The sequence below is a fragment of the Sturnus vulgaris genome, chromosome 2 (assembly GCF_052056855.1).
Source record: "Sturnus vulgaris isolate bStuVul1 chromosome 2, bStuVul1.hap1, whole genome shotgun sequence".
In the NCBI taxonomy this organism is placed as follows: Eukaryota; Metazoa; Chordata; class Aves; order Passeriformes; family Sturnidae; genus Sturnus; species Sturnus vulgaris.
The window spans coordinates 108,881,304-108,899,028 of record NC_142244.1 but is presented as its reverse complement, the minus strand read 5'-3'; the positions used below and the strand labels follow the sequence as shown (position 1 = coordinate 108,899,028).

At 35.0% G+C, this 17,725-nt stretch overlaps 1 protein-coding gene across 16 annotated transcripts in view; it reads left to right on the top strand.

Annotated features, from left to right (window-relative positions):
* The window catches only part of DMD (dystrophin), a 1,142,416-nt gene that overhangs the window by 823,058 nt on the left and 301,633 nt on the right, over positions 1-17,725 (top strand). For all 16 annotated transcript variants that reach the window (XM_088160350.1, XM_088160356.1, XM_088160354.1 and 13 more), the window contains one exon: positions 2,013-2,248. In XM_088160350.1, the coding sequence (XP_088016476.1) occupies positions 2,013-2,248 (236 nt within the window). The remainder of the gene's footprint in view (positions 1-2,012; positions 2,249-17,725) is intronic.

Below are 17,725 nucleotides of genomic sequence, written 5' to 3'. Positions count from 1 at the left end.
CCTTCTTTGTTAAAGGACAGAAAGTGCCAATGAGAAATCACCTTAAAAAACTTTATATTTCTGTGGTTTAATGTCATAAATTCTAATTGTCCTTTTGGTTTTCAGGTTTATCATATCACAGAAGTGAACCATCACAACCTTTAAATAAGTTGAAAGCTGAAGTCCTTTATTGTTTTTATGACATGTTTCATTGGGACATAATTTATTACTCAGATATTTAAAAAAAAAAAATTCAAGTTCTGCATTTCTAAATAAATTGTCCTGAGGAAAAAACAAAACCAAACTAATAATAAAAAGACCCCCACCAAAACCTAAAGCAACAAACTGTCCCCTTTGAGTCACAGAAACTGTCAGTATAATTCTGGATAAATTTTTTCAGAATGAGATCTGCTGCATATTGTGTTATTAATGTTGATTTATGTTTGTCTATTATTCTTAGTCACTCATTTATACAGTTCTGTTAAATGAACTGTATCATATCTATGCAAGCATAAACAAAAAGAAATGCTCTAAGTGGCATTTTTGTTCTGAGAGGTGATAAGTGTCAGATGTGAAAAACTATACAAACACTTTCTAAAGGAATTTTTTATAAAGAATTTGATAACTCAAATATTCTAAGGGTGACTCAAAGTGGAACCAATTATTGCCATCCTTAGAAGATGATGGTAGATAGTGCTAGATCTTGTAGTTTTTAGAGAATATGTTGTACTGGACTGTTGCACTTCTGCTAGTACCTTACAATCTTTTTAGTAATATTTTAAGTTTCTTGATGCAAAAGAACTACATCAAGGAAAAAAAACCAAACAAAGATAATCAAATAAAACCACACAAAAACCATCCCAAGGGACAAAACACCCCAAAACTCATAAGCCAAAATCCAGATCAATAAACCCATAAACATTAGAAGATTAGAAACGCCCTTTTCTGAAATGGCTGCCACTGGGGAAAAAATAAATAAATAGATATTAATTAGTGTGTACTCATGACTGTGTGCTCTGGTCAAAATACATGAGATGCAATGAGATGCCAGGCAGTCATCTCTGACAGCCTAAGTCCCAGTTTAGAATATTGTTCTTCAATTTACCTGAATACTGATGAGGAGAAAAATTTCCTCTGAGATGAGACAACTCCTGTTTAACCCACGTGAATGCCAAAATAGGCAACTGTTTTCCTGTTGTCTAAGGATCTCTGAAGCCATAGAGGAAATATGAGGTCTTGACTTTATGGACAAATTGTTGAACCCTGACCTAGTACCTGGGTTTTCATGTTTCAAACAGACTTTGCTGTAATGGCATGCATGTCAATGGAAAACCATTAGACTCTCAGAAGTAATACCAAGAAAACACAACAAAACAAAAAACTTACTGTGCATGGGATTACCCTGTTTTGGTGTTTTGATTTTCTTTTTGTTGAAGACAAGCAAACTCACAGGAAGAGGGCAGGAAACTGTTTCTCTCTACTCTGTAGGAAAACTGGGAAAAATGAAAAAAAACCCCACATTTTGCCCTTTAGAAATTAGTATTTAGTGGTTCGGTGCTAGAAAATTTAGAATACACTCCACAGAGCTTTTATTTCAGTCTTCCTGGTTTAGTTATGGCTGTTTCAAGCACTGATTCAGATAGAGATTCTAAAGTGTAGGTATTTCTCTTTAGAGATCTGACCACCCTACTAGATTTTTGGAAAACTACTCATGCATCAGAGACCTTTAGCAAGGGGTTCTTATTACACTGTGAAATTTGTTAGTGTTAATAGGTCAAGCTGGTCTTCTAAGGATGGAATTTGAATATGCTGAGAATGCTGGATGTTAAGCAGATTTTATAATAGAAATACCGTGGAAAAAAATTAATTCATATTTTCTTTTAGTTTTGATTTTCATATTTTCAGTAGAGATAATATAAAGAAAGAGGCTTATTTTTATCTTATTCTTTCTATGGCATAAATTCTGAAATACTGAAATAAATTTATCATAGTTCATTTATCCAGTAATTTTAGCTTTTTTTTTTTTCTTTCAGTAACTCCTGGTGAAACTGTTGCTGTGGATACACAAACCAGGGTAACCAAGGAAACCACCACCTTCAAACCAGAAATGCCATCTTCTGTACTTTTGGAGGTTCCAGCCTTGGCTGACTTCAATAAGGCATGGGCAGAACTCACTGACTGGCTTTCTCGACTGGATCGAGAGATAAAATCTCAGAGAGTGAAAGTAGGTGATCTTGATGACATCAACGGCATGATCATCAAACAAAAGGTATGAGAAACACTGATTTTTAAAGTTGAAAGCCTCATGATCTTTATTCTGTATTAAATCCTTTCAACAAAGAACACAGAAGTGATGCATTACATGTAGTTATCACTTCAGCTACTTTATCCCATAAACACAATTATTGGATGAAATGTTTAGATAACTAATTGAGGAGGAAAAAAAAAGAATATTTACTATTTTCTCTTGCATTTGAAGCAGATCTATCTTTCTATTGCTTGTGTTATAAGGGTATGCAAACCAATGGTTGAAATATAAACTTCATGAGAATAAAAGAATTGCACAGTAAACTGCAGGTTGCCAGGAAGAAGACGACCCTGTTTCACACCCTTTCTTATGTTACTTCTCTAATAACTTTTTGAGAGCCTTACATGCTGCTGCTCTTGGATTATCAAAGGCTCCTCAGTTGTTTTAACAAAAAGAACAGCTCATTAATGCAATTGTTTTGTCAGCAAAACCGCATCACTGCATCACTTATCTTTGAAAACACAGAAAAATATGGAAATACATGTTTTAGGAGAAAAAAAGGCGAAATTTTAGCTACTCAGTAGCAATAAAAGTGATTTTGTATTATACAGCTCTAAAGTAATTACCTGCCTTCTAGATTTAGCATTGTTCAGTATAAAAGATTTGCCTTGCCTGCACAAAACTTTACAGTGCTAAATTTCCATTCAGTTCAGTTCTAAACTGAGTTTAGGATTCCCTATTATAAGATTCTGTTGTTTTTTCTCATCATCTACCTCCTCATAAAAAAAATCTGATTTATTGTAAGGAAGATATTGACATTCTTTCTCTTTGCTTAAACTAGAAAAAGAGGAAGAAAAAATGTATCCATTTTTTTTGAGACTCTATACTGAGACATTTTAAAGACAACATGCTGATATCTCATCAGATTCATTCACTTGTTTACTTATGTTTCCTTTTTTTCCCAGCATTTTAAACTATTCTTGAGAAATTTGGCTTGCTTTACCTTCTAGATGATGAACATGTTAGTTTCATCTTGATTAATTATGATTATATTTACTAAGTAGACTTACCTACTGATTCATTAATTAAAATATCCTTAAAATAGAATGGATATAAGTGAAAATTTCAGTGTCATCTGCACAAGGCATTAGGTTAAAATAGTTATGTCATGTGGAAAGGTTGAGGGCTAAAGGCTTGTTTACACATTATCTTTTAGTGTTTTTAAGAATAATTTGGTTTTAAAGTTTTATATTGTTGGATAATTGGTTCAGCATTATTCAGTTTTCTCATTTATACTTCAGCATATTATTCTGACAGGCAAAAATCCATCGTTTTCTTCCTTCTGCAGATGTATTTTACTTAAATATGAGATCAAAATATTAACTTCAAAATTTCAGTTAATATATATGTTTTAAAATGAACTGCTTTGTATTTGCATTTTATCTTAGTTTAAGGCTAAAATATTTTAGCACTACTGCAGTCTGTTCCTGGCTGGGTAACCCTGTCTCTTTTTTTGATGCCATGCTGTGCTGGTAACAAAACCAGCAGGAAAACTCTTTTTTGTCATGCTTACCTCTCTAATTGGCTGTGCAACAGAATGTGACATTTAATATATTCTCTGATGAAATGGAAGAACCAATGCCTATATATAGACTGCAGTTCTGTTAGCTGTCTCCCTCTTCTCTAATGATCATCTTAATATCACTTAATACATGGAAATGAATGTCATGAAATATTTCATTCTTCTAGTAAATCTATCACTGGATTATTAGGGGAGATTAGCATGGAGAGTTTTCAAAACTGGCAAAGAATTTTTAGGTTTCTCAAAAAAAGAAAAACAACAAAAAAACCTACCCTGCTTTCTAATGTGTGGAGTGTCTGCAGCACTCTGTGAGCTGATGAAGTTGGACGTGTGGGTACTTGACTAATCCAAAAAGTCACGCCAGATATGATCTAAGTTGGAAATCCAAAAGTAGTGCTTACCTCCCCTGATCGGTCCATTCCATTGAAGATTATAGGGATATTTTTCCTGTGGTTGTAATTTAAAAGTCATTGAAAGTCACCACACTGCATCGTGGTTTATTTGGAGAGTTTATTGCATCTTTACAGGGATCTCAGTAAGATTTAATGAAAGTTCCATCCTCGTAGATTGACCTATTTTTTTTAAAATCAATTTTTCGACTTTAGGTGAAAAATAGCATCTAAACACAGCCAAATACTTCCCTTATAAAAATTCATCATTACAGAGATATATGCTTCAAGAAAGCTGTTTTATTTATAAAACATCTCTAGCTGCTCATCCAGAATTTAGAGCACTTCAAACAGCTCATCCTGTTCTTGTGTTACCAAACCCTTACTGGTTTTGGGTTTTGTTTCCATTTCATATATCATTCAAAGCAGAGAGCTACATTTCTAATAGTAAATTGTAATGTCAAAGAAAACATTTTAAAAGCAAAGAAATCCCACATCCTAGCAGTGTATGTAACAGGCCGTTTTCCAAATCACCCAGGTAAAAATAAGTGACCTTAGGTTGTCCTTTCTTTCACAGCAGAGAGTAATGTTGTTGAAGCTCCATCTCTGAGGGCATTTTGGTTAAGTTCACTTCAATCTGATTGTATCACAGGATCACAGCCACTAACTTTGCCATATTTTTCCTCCATAAAAGTTTAAGACATCATTAGCCCTCACTTGAACTTTGCTTGGAGCTCATTGCAGTGAATTGGCACTCTTGTGTGAATAGCACATACACTGGTTAATTATGGGACAATAAAACTCAAAAAGATGACTATTCTAAAAAAAAGTCTTGTCTTAGTGACAGCTTCCCCTTAATGAAAGAAACAATACAAATTAAATTCTCCTAAGTGGTGCATATAATATGTAGCAAAAGTAGTAAACTAAAAGAGTAGCATAATGACTACTCATTTCAAATATCTATAGTTAATCTTTCAGTGAAATTAGTGGTGTACTTCCTGCAAATGCATTACATATTCGAGTCATCTATGATTGTGAATATCTTGATAAAGTCTGTATAATTAAACTAGAAGACACTAAAAAGTGTGTAATAAAGACATTTAATACTAGCATTAGTGTCATCCTTGTTTTCATTAAAGGAAGATTGTTATATTTTTCTCATCTGCTTGAAGACTGATGTTTTGTAGGATTTGATACTTAACCAAAGAAATGTAAGGCAAAGTGACGAGAGACTCATGTTGTTTCTTTAGACAAGAAATAAGACAAATAAAGTTAATGGGAAAGACTGTGGCTGTATAATATGCCGTGATGTCAGGAGGTGAGGGACACGACAAACTACAGTTTACCCGGTTGCATCAATTCATTGTCCTTACTTCAAAACAATCAACATGCTTTATATTTGAAGGTCAGGTGGGGGTTCTTCATAAAAGAGAAAATTGTGAGGAAAAGGATGATAAATTCAATTTTGCTACATTTTAGAAAAATGGAACCTTATTTAAGATACCAAGTTTTTACTTAGAATCTCTGCTTCAACATCATTGTATTTTGTGAGAGGTTTGCATCAAGAATAGATTTCTACAGAAAGTAGTGAATCACAAAGGCTGTGTAAAGCTTGAAGTTAATTAACAATGCTGTTCAAAGAGATCAGGTTTTGCCAAGATATGCTGTCCATCCAATTTTTTGTAACGTATGTAGTTGAAAGCATGGCTTTTTATTGCACTGGATGAACATAGATTTTATTTAGTAAAAGCTATTATAAGATGTAACATTACTAATGAATGGGACTACAATTTCCAATGCCTGCTTTTATTTATTGATTCTGAGGGTTCAACGGGTTGAATCTTCACTTTTGGGTGCAATGGAGGGGACTAATCTGAAAAAAAAAAGTATTTATGTAGAATAGGACCAACCTAGTTACTGAGACTTTTAAGCAAAGAAGAGGAAAAGATACTTTCAGGTAATGGTTTGTGTCATCTAAAAGTAGTCATCCAGAAAGATGTAGAGAACTTATTTCTGTCTAATTAATTTGTCACCATTAAAAAAAAAGGTAGGTTTGATCATCTGTCAGTTAGAGAAGTAAACAAAAGTAGAATGAAGAAATGTTTTCACTTCTAATTACAATTTTTTTTTCTGTAGTTGAGAATCTTTTCCAGATGATGGATAGTAAAATAACAGTTAAGGAAAAATATTTGTTTATAAACTGCAGAGAAAAGAATGGGCTTAATTTACATTCCTCTTGTCTGAATATTTATTTTATCCTTTCCCATGGTAGGATACTATATATTTTAGTACACAACTTAAATGTGCATTTTCACGTGCAACCTTACAATTAATATTGAGATAGATCAGAAGAATGGGAAGTTTTCTGTCCAAACTTTTTTCCAACATCCATTTCTGTGGAAATAAAGATATAGTTTTCCCAACTTATATCCTGTTATTACAGAAGCAACTGTAAGCTCCAAAATAAATTTGCAGTTCTGCAAAGTTCTGTGTGAATCAGTGTATTCTAAATATACCCGTGTTGAATGAAAAGTTGTAGTTACAGAGGCTTTTGCATTTGTCCATATAGCTTATGTCAGAATTGTGAACTATAGGCAAAGTGGAGTCTTCATCCTTTTGAATAGTGTACCTGAAGGTCTACGGTTTTGCAGAAGTTTCATTTTAGTGACAAATGCATGAAAAGATCCACATAGAGCATCTTCAGATAATGTACTGTTAAAGACCATAACAGAAGATTTTACACTTGGATCTGAACATTTCTAGTTCATGTGATGTGCTTAAAGGGAAGAGTTTCCTAGTCCAGAATCCAAGTGTGGTGCCAGTAAGTTGGGAATTTATTCACACTTTCTGAATCAAACTTCAAGAGCATATTTGCCCCCTCCCTCGCTCTGTACTGTCATGCTTTGAGGGTTGTTTTCAAAGCTTCTAGGATCTTCTTTCTCCATATGAGAGCATAACTTAAGACATTCCCTGCATCACTTTATCCTGATAAAGCAGGGCTGGAGCTGAAACTGATTCTGCACCATGTTGGATGGTTCACTGGCATTTTTGTGCATCCTCTCTGATACCATAACCCTACAGATGACTTTATAGGTTAAATGATGTGCAAAACTTAGCTTTCCTCTATGAAATTCACTGTAGAATATAACTGCTCGGGACACACTATCATTATTTTATGTGCATTTCAGAGTACTATTGTTGTATTTAATACGATATATCTAGTGGAATTCTTTTATGCTGTCATGCTGTTAGACGTCTACAATTACTTCTAATTTATGAAAGTACTGGAAATCTGGTTTCATTTTTTGGAGTGAATAAAAAAACTAATAAATGAACAGATTTATAAATATATTAATTTATTATTATAATTTTAAAATTACAAGATTTGGGGTCCTGAAAGGCATTTGCTTTTTTTGCAGAATAAAGGAAAATGAAAAAATGTCTGTCAGCCTTCCAGCTTGTTTCTTAAGGTTAGAAAATGCAGTAGGATGCTCTAGAGGGCCTGGAAATCTGAGTCTTTAAAGGGAAAGGGAAGAAAAAAAGGTCTATTAGTCAGAAAATTGGACCTCAAGGGATATAGAATATGTGTCAGGAGACTCTTTTTTTAATACTTTGTTGAACAAAAAGACAGCTGATAATTTAAACTAGCTTGGCCAGCTCATTACAGTGTGTTAGAGAGTATATTTGTTTTCTGCAACAGTAAAAAAAGAAATGTCTAAACACTGTCTTTTGGAGGGTGATTAACAGCTATTTCTTTATTTCTCTATAATGCTAATTACTAGGACATGCATAAAAGTTGTACCTCTAAGGATCTGATTCTAAACTCATTGAAGTAAAAGAGTTACTTTCATCATTTTTCAATTAGTTTTCAGTCAGGCTGTAGATCACCATCCAAACAAAAAACAATATAACAGTTGTGCCTAAAGATAACATTCCTCTCTTTGCTTTTATTGGCCTATTGTGAAATAATTTGAGGGGTTTTTTTCCCAGTTCTTGACAAAGATAAATTCTTGTGATTAATACAACTGGCATCCTGTTCATCAGTGAAAGGGTAAGAGTATAGCAACTCAGTTTTATTTGCTGAGTATTAGAAGTATCAACTTTTCATTAGGGCTGCATTTTTCAGTAGCATTTTTTTTTTTTTAGTGTTTTGAGTCTGACCTATGTCATAGGTATAAATTACCTATTCCATCAACACTGGATTTTACACGATCTACTTTTTTAATCCATTTTTTGCTTTCATTCCAACAGTACATGCAGCTCAGAGACCCTGCTGCACTAGGTCCTCTACAAACACAAGGGGTATGGAAAACTTTTACAGTTTGCTGTCCACAGAGACATGGGAAAATCCTGCTGTGCTGGAAAGTGTAAAAACTCCCTAAACCATCATGAGTTCCATGTGTGCCCAGCCAACATAAAAATGCCAAGCTAGATTCTGGGCTGAATTTAATATAGCCCTCACCAGTGTGTTGAAGGAAGTGATCATTCCTCTTTAATCAACCTGTGGGACAGCATCTGGAGTTATGTGTCTGGTTTGGGCTGCTCAGTGTGTAGGAAAGACATGCAGGAGTCCAGTGAAGAGTCATTGTCCAGGTTTAGGGCAAATTTGGTGGAAAACCTCCGGAAGGAGCCCCCAGACAGCAAACCCCCACGACTCCTCCTGCCCACCACCGGGTTCGGGAAGAATTTCCTCAGAGAAGAGTGGAAAAAAACCGGTTTATTTAACAAGCAAAACACTCCCCAGCACAGAAAAAACAACACCAGCTGACAAAAAACTCTTTCACCGTTCTGAAGGGATGACAAACTCAGAGAGTCTCTCCTGCGAGTGGTCGCTCAGTTATCAGTCTCCGGTGCTGGGAATGACTGCTGCCGGTGACAGAATGCAGACTCCCGGTGTTTCTTGGGGTTTCCCAGGTCCCCGTCCAGAACAGGTTCAGATGGTATCCAGGAGAAGGGGGGCGGCGGGGGAAAAAACAGTCCAGGGAAAAACTTGAACTGCCTAGCTGAACTAACTAATAAGCAAAAGCAAGGGCAATGCAAAGGAAAGAAAAAGAGGCAGAAGCGAGCAAGCAGGCAAGCAAGCAGAGTTAAAACCTCTCCTAAACACAGACCATGGGGGCGGTGAGCTGGCTGATAACGAGACAAAACAAAGCTTCACTTTCAGAGTCAGTCCTGGAAGCACAGGACATAATACCAAACATAAACAGAACACACGATTGGAGATACAAACACCATAACATCACCCCAGGACAGGCAGCACCATGGCCAGGGGCAGGAGAGCACTTGATAAATGAGGAGGGGCTGAGCTGGGCTGGCTCAGCCTGGAGAGAGCTCAGAAGGGACCTGCTGGCTCTCTACAGCCACGGGATGGGAGACTGCAGAGAAGATAGAGACAAACTCTTAAAGGTTCACAGCAAAAGAACGAGACACAACAGACACGTGCTGCGGCAAAAGGAGTTCTGGTGAAATATTATGAGAAAAAATGTGCATGATGAACGTATTGAAACATTGGAACAAGCTGTCCAGAGATGTAAAGGATTCTCCATCCTTGGAGATATTCATCACAAAACTGCACGAAGCCTTGTGTGACTCTGAATTTGGCCACACTTGAGCAGTAGATGAGCAAGATGATTTGCAAAGGTGTCTTCCAAGAAAGATTATTCTGTCATTATATATAAATGCTATTCTCAAATATGGATCCTGTGTTTTATACCTTGTCAATGAAACATGCTTTAATGAAGGAAATCATGGCTTTGTTTCCTGCTTTTTAACCATCCTATGTCAGCTGTGATTTGCTTTAAGAACTGGAGAAGTTAAAATTTTGACTTTCCTTTTTAGTTCTAAATAGTCGTGAGGATCTGTTATGACAGTTACACAGATTTTAGGGGGGTTTATTTTTGTACCAATATTGATATATATTATTAGAAATAGTAGCAAGAAAATGTAAGAGTAACTTCGGTTTTATTCAGAAATTGTGAGAAATATAAAAGAAGCTTATTTCTAAATAATGATGCAATGTATAAAATTCTAATCTAGTTGTAATAATAAAATGCAAATTAAAAGTAGGGGGAACAATTGTATATTAGCTCATTTTGTGTGTGAATAGATGATGTTCCCCTTCAAGAAATAAGTTTTCTTCTGTAAGAAAATAAAAACATCAAATCCCAGCAGACCTTCCTAATGAAGCTGATCTTGAAACACAGTTCTTTTATGTGGAAAAGAAAATGACCCCAGAATTTAAGCTAAAAAAATCTGTGATCTTGAAATGTGCCCTATTTGTTTCTCAATGTCCATGTGTATTCTGGTACTTCTAAAAGCACATCCAAATAATGATATAGATTTGGGGGTGTGCTAGCAGATGGACAATTCCCTCTTGAGGCAGAACAGCTAGCAGTGTCATTATCATCCTTTTTCATGAACGGATTGCTTAAAGAAAAGTCACAAGCTTTTTAAAACTGTAGTATAAGCTTTATAATTAGTAATTTCTAGTAACTTAGCTCTACTGCAGTAAGTACAATTCTTGGAATTCCGTTTTCTCTTTTCTCAGTAGAATTCTATAATAATTTTTTTGCACTTAGAGAAGCTCTCATGGAGTGTTCTCAGTTGATTTTCATGTATATATTGTTTTATAACACTTGTGTTAAGTAATGAAAACCACTCAAATAACTACTTTACTCAAATGTGAGGCGACAAACATCTTAACTCACTCCAGTGCAACATTTAAATTTTGTGCTATGTAGACCTGCTTACAAGTGAAAGGGAAAATTAAAAAAAAAAAAAACATTGCAAGAGAGGCTTAAAGGCATATTCCTATTCAGGAAGACCAGGTTATTGAAAAATATTCTCTATTCTCTAACCATTATATACATGTATTTTTTCATGTGACCCATCACTAACCATGTGCTGTCATTAGATTTAAGGTAAATAAACAGTAATCTCCTTTGGTTCTGGGAAGGCAGTGAAATAGTGGGAGATAGAACTGCATCTTGTGAAGTTGGCACTATGTGGGGGATTCAGAGAAACACTGTACTTGGAATTTGTTTCCCTTGCCCATCTTCTTCATCTTTGTGGAACATAGCCTGTTTTCTGCTGCCTGGAGTCCCCTTAGGCTCATCTCTTCTTCAACATATTCTCCTTTTGTCTACTAAATTGAATTTTGTATGCAGAAGATAAGGGTGAAATGGCTGATTTGGTCTAGCCTGTGTAACATTTCTTAATGATGAGTAACATGTTGAAGAAGCCTTAGATTCTAGCACTTCAAGACTTTTTTTCCTTTCACTAGTTGGAGGTGGTGGGATAGAGTTTGATGTTTAATTTTTCTTTTGTTTGATATAGAACAAATAGAAGTAGAATTGGTTTTCTTCGATATCTTTCATTACTGCAAAAATAAAATCAAAATACTGCATATTATCAAATTTGCAATGTAAATGGAATATTAATTTTTCAAGTTACTACTGCAATGAAATCCTTGAAAATGGCTGAATGCACATGCAGTTTAAAATACGAAAGTACTTCCACTAAAAGCATTAGGACTGTTTTCCTCAAGAAATAGACATTAAAGTATTGTTCCAAATTGAAACAGAGAATTCATCTCTTCATGTAATCAAGTGCTGAAGGAGTACTTAATTAAAAAAAAAAAAATCCTGGTTTTGTAGTAAGTGTGGGCCATTTCACATTACTCCAGCATTTCATCTGTCTCTGTTGCTAGCTGATACAAAAAGCAAGGTAACAAATCAATCTCAGAACTGTATTCTGCTGCTTTTGTGGGCCATTTTTCTTATTGAGCTAAAAGATCAATTTAACTTCTCACTGTGGTACTCCTAATGGTCAGGTGTTTTCTGCCTATAGGAAAGATTTTCTCCAGAAAATATGAGATTGATCTGTGAGATTCAGCCAGTTCTCAACTTCCTTTTTAATGCTTCTGGATTTGTCAGATTGTCTAGATGAATTGTTAAATATGGAATTCACCCTGGGTTTCATGCAGTGAGGTGAGGGGAATTGTTCCCTGGGATGGCTTCTTTCCCTCAATACACAAGCTCAGGTATTGATACCTCCCTCCATTTGCTTGTACTCATCTCCACCCCTGTGGAGGAGCAGTTTTCTGCTGGAAAACATGACAGAGCCAGAACATTCCACTGGGAATGAAGCAATTCAGTGATTGTCCTCAGCTGGATTCCTGGCACAACCCTGCAAACCAAGCAGTTTTCCCATAATGTGAAACAGCCAGTCCCTACCATTTATTAGCATGAATAAGCTTCTGGATAGCCAGACCAAAGGCAGTGATTGCATTCCACTGGGACACTGAAAAACTCCCTGATTTCTCTCTCTTTCCTCTATCCACTTCTTTTGTCACTGAAGGCCACAGTTCTATGTTTTAATTTAATTTGATTTTTGTATTAAAAAAACCCAACTCAACCCCCCTCCCAAAAAAAAAACCCTACAAAAAAATAATGTTCTAGTATTAGCAGTGGTAAAGCAAAAGCTATATTTTGATACTCAAAGTGCCTTCTTTTTGATGTTTTAACAGAACAGCTTGACACTTTGCTTCTCTGAGAAACAAAAAGTTAGGATCAGCAGTTGTTTCTAATTAGAGTAGAAGCTGGTTTTGATATCTTGGAAAAAAATGGTTTGGAGGTAACACAAAGACCCTGTTTTATTTCACCTTCCTGTTCAGAAAAATATCTGTTATGTTTTTTGACCAAAACGCAAGGAAGTTAAAATGAAGAAATAATAAGCAGAAGGTGAATTTAAGCATTTTCTTCTTTGTGGGAAGAATGATGTTTTTTGGGCTGTTGTGAGTTACCAGTGATGTCTCACTGCATATATCATGAAATCTTTTCAAATATACAATTTTGAAGGTGGCATGATGTGGGATAATATCTCAGGGTAAATGTCCAACTTTTTGACATATGTTTGACAACTTTCCTTCTGGTATCTAATCAGTGTCTTAAATTCCTACTGTGCATTGGGGTCAGCACTGATAACATTTTTTAATGTTATTATAAATCCTTCTACTCCTTCATATGTAGTCCATATGGCATAATATTTCTGATGAAAACTGGTATATGTGGCACATTCCTATAATGTCATTCAGATGTGAGATTCAGCTCTGACAGAGTGGTTGTATTTTGCAAAGAAGTGTTGGTGCATCAGAACACATAAAAACTATTAGCTTGTTTGCTGGTAGCATGATTTTTGGATGGGGCTTCCCCCTCACCTGGACGTGTCATTGAAGCATGTGACAAAGAACACTGATGCTAGGGAACCACATTATATCTGTGCCTACTAGATGACAACTTTGAAAGCTTGGCATCAAAGTGCTGTGAGACATTGATAAAATCAACTCCCTCAGCCATTTGTATTTTGGATTCCCTGACTAATTTAGAGGTAAAAAAATTTAGCAAATTCAGTATTAATTTAGTAAAGAGGATTTCCCATGCACGTTTTTACAAGCCAGGGGGAAGTTCTTTGGAGGCAGCAGAATCTGAACTGGGGCTGAGGACAGCCAGGTGGCCCTTTTGGTCAGTGACTGTAATCTGTATATCAGGCTTGATTTTATGAACTCAAAAATAACACTTCTGTGACCTGTACTAAATGTTCCAGAGCTACACAGACCTGCAATATAATCCACAACAGATATTGTTGATGTGATTGATTGAGAGACAGAAGGGCTTAGTGATTTAGATTTAGTGATATTTTGTGCATTTAAATTATAATACTGATAAGGTGCATGTGGATGAAAAACCTTGCATATTTATAAGTAATTTCAATCGGGACTTAGATCATTGTTCTGAGCTGAGCAAAAAAAGATGAAATTGTCTCACTGGTCTTGTGATTATGGTTAAGAGAAGACAGGAAAGATGGATTAAATGTAGGTGGAGAGGAAAGGGTAGGAAAACCAATGTAATTCTTGAATTGGAAAAGTTTGCAAGAACTTTAGTTATCTTCTCTAAGACATAGTTGTATAAAGGTCTTTATTGGTGAAGTACAAAAATTCAGGGAAGTAGAAATATTTGTAATGTAGAAAAGCTCTTGTTTTTTTTTAATCTAGATTTGCATATGCAAATTTAATATCACCATATTTCTCTCCCCCATCTCCTCCTCTTCCTGCAAGACTGCAGAAGTATTTAGGTCAAACATCACTTGCCTTCTGAGAAGGATATCTTACAAATATCTTTCTTTGACTCTTTCTAGCCAAACATACTGAGATTAAGGAAGATCTTTCATACTGAAACTTCTATTCAGTCATGTTAGTTCATTATGTTTTGGGGTTTTTTTCCAATATTTCTTATCAAGTTTTGATTAATCTATTTTACTTAATTATGATGGGTTTTGTATGAATTTAATGATTTTGTATGTCTCTAATAATTAGAATGGTTTATGCATAAGCCAGATATGTAAGTGGAATCTAAGGGAACTGTGCACATGACTTTTCATTTCCTTGGGTGCTCATTACCCAATTCCTTTGAAATTCTTTCATTAGCCAATCTTAAAATCACAAATCTTAATTAAAATAGCAGGACAGTCTTTGGAGACCTCTTAGCATAGAATACAAAGCATTTAGTTTTTATTATGAGAAAATTGAGATTTTTTTCACTGTAGGGTTCACAGAAAATGTGTTCTCTTGACTTTATGTTTCATTGTATGCACATTGCTGAATTCCATGGGTTACATGATCATTGTTAGGCTTTGCTGTAGGGTTGATCTTCAGGCATGTTATTTAACAATATATAGGATAAATTATTCTTCATCCTGTTTTGAATGATGGGTAAATCGCCAATTTTATTATAATTTTCAACCCTCTTTTCTTCTACTGCTATTGCATAATAAGACTTTTTCACTGTAATTATCGTTTCCAGCACAAAAACCATATAAATAGCAGATTATTTTTTATTACTATCTCAGAAGGAGAAGAATGAACAGCAGGATTCATTTTCACTTCCCTGTACTTCAAAAGAATTGTAATGGATTATTAAAAATAATTTGAAAACAAGCACTTTTTCACAACAGAAAGTGATGATCTTTTCCTTTTAGTTCTTTGTTACTGATGCTTCTCCTTGGAGACATTCTGACTTCATTTCAATCTGCCTCTCTAGTTTTTTCCCTTTCTTTTACAAATGTATTTGAATTTTGCACTTTTATTTGAAAAATTTTCACAAATTTATTTGAAAGGGATACACTGTGGGGAAGGTGACACAGCATAGAGGATGCCAGTCCCTGTAAGGGTTGACCATGGCAAACTGTTCCTGGGCAGCCACCTGCTGCCAGTGTTCTGTCTGCCAGTGCTTTCTGTCTGCTGGTTGTCTGGTGTTCTGGGAAAGAAAAAGAAAAAGAAAATCTAATTGGGAAGAGGTTCATTGAAACAATTCAGAAATAACTGCTAAGCAGCATAGAGGTTAAATGCTAAAGCTAGTTTTTAGTTCTCATTTTATGGTCTGCACTGAAGTAAAGTTCAGGTAATGAAAGATGGAAAAAACTATACTATAATATAATAACTATATTTTCTAAGAACAATTTCTTTCTATTATGTTTGATAAGAACTTTCATTGTTGAGGCTTTTAGATAAAGTTAAGTGTCCACATCAAAGTGGAAAGCTACTTTTCATGAGAAAGTCTCTGAGAAATGGAAGGGGGTTTTTTTTAACAGATGCAGCCACAATTCTGTCTGGCCCATTACCAACAATCCAGGAAAATCCTGTTACATTTCTGAAATATTCTGGTGTACTTTTTAATATTTGCTAATATCCAGTTCTCCCAATTAAATTATTCCATAAAAATGCAGTCATCTGTGTGTCAGTCCATTTGTGTTTGATGAGGACATCTAGGAGAGTGATCTTTTTCTATACAGTAATTCTAAGTGTTTAAACTTCGCTTTCCTAATTTGGTATGGTTTAATGCAAACAACTCCATCTCTCAAAAATAATGACACCAAAAGAAGCCCCAAAACATTATTTAAAATTTAGATTTCCTTAATATAAATCTGGTTAAATTTAGACTCCTATGAGAGAGAAGAGAGTAATATTTTGAAGCATATTAACTGAATTTCAATTTACAGTTCAGAGAAAAATTTAGAAGTATTTTTTTCTTTTCTTTTTTTTTTTTTTTTTTTTTTTTTTTTTGTTTTGCTATTTTAATAAGTGAATGGAAGAGACGGGACTGTTTGTACAGAATTTTACAGGAAAAGGAGGGCAGGGGGGAGGTAGGGTGTTAAAAAGATGTTCCCAGATTTTTTTGGTCCACTCTTACAGATTGTGTGTTGCTGACCATAATATATACAAAAAGGAAGCAAGTATATTCCTCAGAACATACTTGAAATTTGTCTGGTTTATATACCTATTGCCTCTGAAAAATTAGGTTTATAATGTGTAACAAATCATGCGTCTAATTTCATCACCCAGATGCAGAGATTTTTGTTATCTTTGTCATCCTTTCTGCAGTATTCTCATTTATCATTGATACCTGTCAATTTTGGTAAACTATAATCTATGGACATTTTTTTCATGAGTTTTTAAGGAAGAAGTTTGCGAACTGTGCAGGGCAGGGATCCCATGTTCATATCCCTTTATTTAGACACTGTAGATTCTATTATAGAAAACCCAACAAACCTAACATGCGTTAATTTTTTTGATCATATTTTAGCTATAGTACAAATTCCTGGCATATCTCACTGAGTAATGAAAAAATCATTCGAAATTCTTATTTGTAGACACAAAACTGGGGCAGATCATAGCAGAAATGATTGTTTGTTTCCTGCTGCTGAAATGTTAGACGTGTTATCTCAGACTTCTAAACCATTTGGCCATCAGAGAGCAGACTGTTATCTGTTCTGACATTAATCTACTTGCAACGGCTACTTTGGTGCACAGTTTCAAAATGACAACAAACAGGCACAATGCATCATAATTATGTCCCTTTCAGGAATAAGATCTGCAGCAAGATTTCTTGAACATAATAAAGTGTCTCTGCATCTGTGGGAACTAAAAATAGCCTTTTTAAAGTTGTGGTTGTAAGGGATGTTTCCCAAAGTAGCACATGGGGTTCACAATATGTTTTTAGGGGCGATAAAATGCAGAATCATATGTATGCATAATAGGCAGGCAACATTCAGTGTAAATTCAATCAAGAATGAAATGCTATTACGTGCAAACACCTCCTGGGCTTGTGCAGAGGTAATGGAGCATATGAAATAGATAACATGACAGCCAAGAGAAGAAGAAGATATGTGACTTTCCCTACAACTTTGTTTAATAAAGCTTTCAACATACATTGTGGATATAATGTGTTGTTTTGTCTCCATCCAAATCACCTCAGTTTTTATTCCATGCATTTTGCAGACTGTAATTTGGTGATAATGGCTTCTTTGCACAGTTCAGGAGTGATGAACAGGAATAACAAGATCTGTTAATAAGAGGATGTGCATGTCCTTCCCAATACAGAGATCTTAGTTTGAGTGGGTCAGGAAGAAAGTCATATTTTGCTTGTAAGAAACATCACTAAGTATTCAGTATTGAATATTTAGGGAAAATAT